This window comes from Etheostoma spectabile, chromosome 7 (assembly GCF_008692095.1).
Source record: "Etheostoma spectabile isolate EspeVRDwgs_2016 chromosome 7, UIUC_Espe_1.0, whole genome shotgun sequence".
Classification (NCBI taxonomy): Eukaryota; Metazoa; Chordata; class Actinopteri; order Perciformes; family Percidae; genus Etheostoma; species Etheostoma spectabile.
Genome location: NC_045739.1, coordinates 6,789,215 through 6,794,195, shown reverse-complemented (window position 1 = coordinate 6,794,195; position 4,981 = coordinate 6,789,215). Strand labels below are relative to the sequence as shown.

The window sequence follows — 4,981 nt, the reverse complement described above, 5'->3', positions numbered from 1 at the left end:
CACACACACACACACACACACACACACACACACAGGCAGGCTTCAAGTCAAGCTCTTACATAATCCCATCTTTCCACTCTTTACTCTGGCCACTCTGGGTGGAAGAAACACACACAAACACACACAAAAACATGCACATAAAGTCAAGACAAAATTGTTTAAATAGCCTTATCAATCTACACTAACAATAAAAGACAAAGTCACCTGTTTTATGCTATGCCAAACTCACACGCACGTACGCACGCACGCACGCACGCACACACACACACACACACACACACACAAAATAGTTATGTGTGCCAGAAAACCCTCAGGAAAGGCTGATCACCATCCGATCATTGTCCCTCTACTTCCCTCTCAGAACTGCCCTAAACAGGTCTTGAGTGTTGATAAAGACTAGTTATCACAGTTATTGTTAAAAACGTTGGTTAAGTAGAAGTCTGAAAATGTAATCAATCATGATTTTGTTTCAATCATATGCTCACCTATACACTGACTATTTATGATAATGATAAATGTGTGGTAAAATCCAAAAAGAAGACATCAAGCTATATAAGTGTGACTATAAAGAGCTGTTAGTTTGTGGACAGGGCCCTCTGGTGGTAAATAGAAAGACTCACAGTTTGGTAAGGTGTCTGGTGGGGTGATGCAATGCATAAAGCTTGAGACAGGGCATATTGATCCAAACTAAAGATTCCTGTACCTTTGGGAAGGAGTGCAGGTGAAACGGCTCCAGTCCTTTGCGCAGAAACTCCTGACTGCGATGTAGTGGAAGAGGAGCTGTAGAGGGTGAATCACTCACACTCGATTGACTGTCTGACTGGCTGTCGCCCCCGTTATTTTCCTTCCTGTTGGTCTTGTCGACCTTGAGGTATTGAGTCCAGTAAAAACATCACTTTCAGTCAAAGAAAAATCTACATAGTCCACAGATTATTTGAACTTGTCAGAGTAGGATACGTATAAATATATTAAACATAGTAAAGGGACATTATAATTTGAGATTAGATGAGTTTAAATTCTTCATCTACGATATTTCATCTACGAGCAAATATGAAGCGCTGTATGTTATGATGCAGTTTTGAAGAATTTTATTATTTTTCTATGTTCAGAGCCAGAAAAGCTCATGGATGTTTTTTTAATCCCTCTGAAGGTTTGGTACACAGTAAACTACTTGATTTAAAATTAAAAAAATTCCCTTTCTCTAACATTGTACACATTATCCTAGCTTTGACAATTATTCAAAAGATATATTGCCAAGTTATTCCCTTGCTGCCAGCATCTACTACTAAAAATTATACTGCCATACTTGTTGCCTTTTATTAGAATGATTATCATCACACAAACACCTACTTTCATTGCCATAGATACGTTACATAACAGGAGTGATGAACATCTTTTACGCCAGCACATCTGGTGAATACATCTCATTAAATCATAATCACACAACTTTCAGGTGATGTTATCCATCATTCTTTGTTTGACAGCATACCTGTAGACTACAGCGACATCACTATTAGCACACATTGGACTTCTTGTTGGAAAGGCTACAGTATTATTGCAGTGTACAGCCCTACAACACACTAAAGGAATCTATGATTTGATCCAACGTCTGGGTTTGTAAGAAAATTAATAACATTTTCATCAAACCAAACTACTAATCAACAAGAAGATTTGATAGAAACGTATTTATATTGTTACCTTTCTGAATTTCCGTATGGAAGCATACTCAGCTGCGGTTGGATCTTGAATGGCCAAGGAGTTGACAGAAGACAGAGGTGACCTGTTGATCCCACTCGCACCATTACCTCTTCCTGTCATCGGTCCGTTAATGGCGCCATTTCCTCTGCCGTTCCCTCTGCCCCCCTGTGAGAAAAAAAGACAAAGTAACACACACGGTTTTGTCTTACCAGATATGTCAGTTACCAACAAATTTGTCATAATGCAAAGCAGCCTAACAGCTGCAGCTCCAGCACTTCAGACCCACATATACAAGCTGATGATGTATGCCTACAGGCAAATAAAAAAATAACTGTTATAGCTGTCACACTGAGGTCTAACATATTGCTGCAATAATTTTCCCTTCCTTTGCAGGCAACACAGGTTAGCATGTGTAAGACTTGTGAGGTGACAACCGCATAGCACATTCAAAACATAATATAGGAATACAGTGGGGAATCTGTGTGTATGTACGTACATTCACATGTCCGTTCCCATTGCGAACTCCGTTGGCTGGAGCTGGGGGACTTTGGGCAGCTCTGACTGTAGCCGGGGTGTTGTTTGATGTTGGGGGCGGGGCCGAGGGTACCTTGGGGCCTGAGTCACCTTCCCGGACACCTACGCTTTCATAAAGGCCGTCATCCAGACAGTGGGTAGGGGTGGGGTTGTTCCGTATGCCCACCTCGGTGTAGGTGTGGTCTCTAGCCTCCCCTCCTCCTCCCCCTCCTCCTCCCCCTCCCCCCCCTCCTCCTGCACCTCCTACCCCATCCCCTCCTGTCTCCACTCCTCCCCCATGGCCAGATCCCTGGGGACTGGTGGGGATCTGTGGAAGCTGGCGCCCATGGGAGGGCCTCAGGTCCGTCTGTGAGCGCCGGCTGTGGAGGAGCAGAAGGTCCATACTGGCTGGACGGCTCTTGCTAACAGCTGCTCAGAGGAGAGGAGGAAGAGGAAGAGGGGGAGAAAGAAAGTGTTGGACGTGACAGGACTGAAAACAGATCAGTTTGGTATATAATAAATTGTCACACACAAACTGTCACTCATCACTTACAGTTTCCATTGCAGGGAAAGCGATTGATCTCATGCAGCCGGGTGTCAGATTTGCTCATGGAGTTCAGTTTTGGGTGTCGAAGGGTACCCTGCTGTAACACACATGTGAACGCTGATACAAGGAATAAAACGTCCAAACGCATGTATGTGCATCCGCATATACTACCAGCTAGTCAGGGAGAAAGGATACATGGAATAGAGCAGAAGGTGATGGTGGGGGGGAAAAAGGGAGTAAAATGAAAGCATGTCTCACCATATTTACAGATGTCCCTTTCTCTCCGGCTGGGGGGTGCTTGCTCTTGCTTTTTCTGACACAAAATCAGAGTGAGGAAGGTCAACAGAAGCCGGTGGACAGAGAAAGAGCATACACACACTCAGAGCAGATAGATCCTATCAGCATCCAACTCTGGTTAGGGCATAAATGTCCTTGGTTAACAGCGAGAGCCCAGTCAAACAGTGAGCGGAGCGTGACTCAGGATTTTGCCAAAGCCAGGACGTCCTTCACTGAGAAACGTTTGAGGTTCTTTTTTCTTTTTTTTTCACAATGATCCCAAGCAAACGTACAATTGTTATTTTGTCGTTTCCTTTGTGGTAATTCACTTTACTATCCTCTGGTACCAGTATTGAGCAACAAATTTAACACCCTGGAGGTGGCTGTAGCTACAGGAAACTGTTGATATGGTGAGAGATGAAGATAAAAGCTCCTGGGTGCAGGTGTGAATATGTGAACTGTTCTTCTTCCCTAGCCACTTTCTTTCACTTTGGAGATTGAGGATCTGCACCACATATATACTGTGAGATCTTACTGCTGCATAAATAGCATTTCTGGTTTGCAAACAGGGGCAGGAGTCAAACAAAAATCATACGATTATACAAGTTGCTTAAAATATAACTCAAGATAAAAAGTGCCACGGTCAGTCGTGTCAGATCCATGTCACTGCGGTAGCTATTGTCTCCTCTAGTGAGCTGGAACTCAATCCTATTCGCACAAACATATGGCCGTCATACCCCAAGGGGCCCACGAGAAGGCAAAGAGAGCTCCCCTTGGAGATGTTCATAATAACACGACACAGGAGGGGGGTTAAGGTAAAAATGACATGAAGGAATAAAGATGTATAAAGAATGGCCACAATTACTTCTGTTTTAGACTAGGATCTTACAAGATATCCACTGGAATCCTGAGAGGTATTTTTAAATCAATAGTATGAAATCAATAGTAGAAGGAATCTCTTCCATTTATATCAGACAAAGTGAATTTGTACTGGTAAACACTCTGCCCCCCAACATAACCATCATCCATCGGGGATGATCTTAACAATAGTGTGGTTTACTTCTATGACATGAGCTGGTTCGACATTACTCTAAATCTTTATCTGTGTATCCCATGGCAACTAAGACACAGTGCAGCCTCTGATTGGTCCCAGAGGGTTCTGAAAAGAAAAAAAAAAACCTAGGCTGTTCCATTACTCTTGCCTGGGTCCCCTAAACCGTGGGGTGTTCCATTGCTTTGCCTGCTGAGGAGTCTGCTTAAAAGAGGGGTGATGTGAGGCTGCTCTGACTCTGGCCTGTCTCCTCAGTGTCCTGTAAACATCATTTCATCTGATCTGACACTCGCAGCCATTAACATTCATTACTGCCACTCTGCTCAGAGTAGGGGATAAAAGAGACGGAGAGGACGGATGGAGGGAAGAGAAAGAAGGGAGGAGAAGAGTACATAAGAAGTAGAAGCACATAAAAGAAGGAGTGGATGATGAGAGTGATCTGGGAGGGCACAGAAATCTGGCAGCAGAGATGAGAAAACTCTGGCTGTTCTCTTTCATATTTTTTCAGTCTGCCCTTTCCTTTTTTCACATTTCAAGTCATGTCACCGTCCCCTTACCTTTGGCAACCAACACAGACAAGGACAATAAGGATGGTGACCACAAAAGCCGATGCCGCTGCGATGGCTCCAAGAAGCAGCAAGTTTTGGTAGGTCGGGTCCACGACATTTGTATCTTTATCATCCATGACACCTACTCCCTCTTGCTTACTCACTCACTTCCACTCGAGCTCAAACTCCGTCTGCTCAGGAAAACCTGCAGAGATACGGGTGGAGAAAGAAAAACAAGAAAAAAAGATACAACATATGAGTGACATGAGAGATAAGAACAAACTGAAGAAATGCGGCAGAAAGTGAGGCAATAAAAAGTGTGTGTGTGTGTGTGTGTGTGTGTGTGTG

At 43.7% G+C, this 4,981-nt stretch overlaps 1 protein-coding gene across 5 annotated transcripts in view; it reads right to left on the bottom strand.

Moving 5' to 3' along the window:
* Positions 1 to 4,981, bottom strand: part of LOC116692914 (eukaryotic translation initiation factor 4B1) — a 38,987-nt gene that overhangs the window by 10,094 nt on the left and 23,912 nt on the right. For 3 of the 5 annotated variants that reach the window (XM_032521515.1, XM_032521516.1, XM_032521518.1), the window contains exons 2-7: positions 4,643 to 4,838; positions 3,017 to 3,071; positions 2,765 to 2,855; positions 2,195 to 2,640; positions 1,699 to 1,863; positions 704 to 865 (exon numbers count right to left, since the gene is read on the bottom strand). In XM_032521515.1, the coding sequence (XP_032377406.1) occupies positions 704 to 865; positions 1,699 to 1,863; positions 2,195 to 2,640; positions 2,765 to 2,855; positions 3,017 to 3,071; positions 4,643 to 4,770 (1,047 nt within the window). In that variant the 5' untranslated portion in view covers positions 4,771 to 4,838. Of the gene's footprint in view, positions 1 to 703; positions 866 to 1,698; positions 1,864 to 2,194; positions 2,641 to 2,764; positions 2,856 to 3,016; positions 3,072 to 4,642; positions 4,839 to 4,981 lie in introns of those variants that run through there. The other 2 variants (XM_032521519.1, XM_032521520.1) reach the window with 2 other exon arrangements.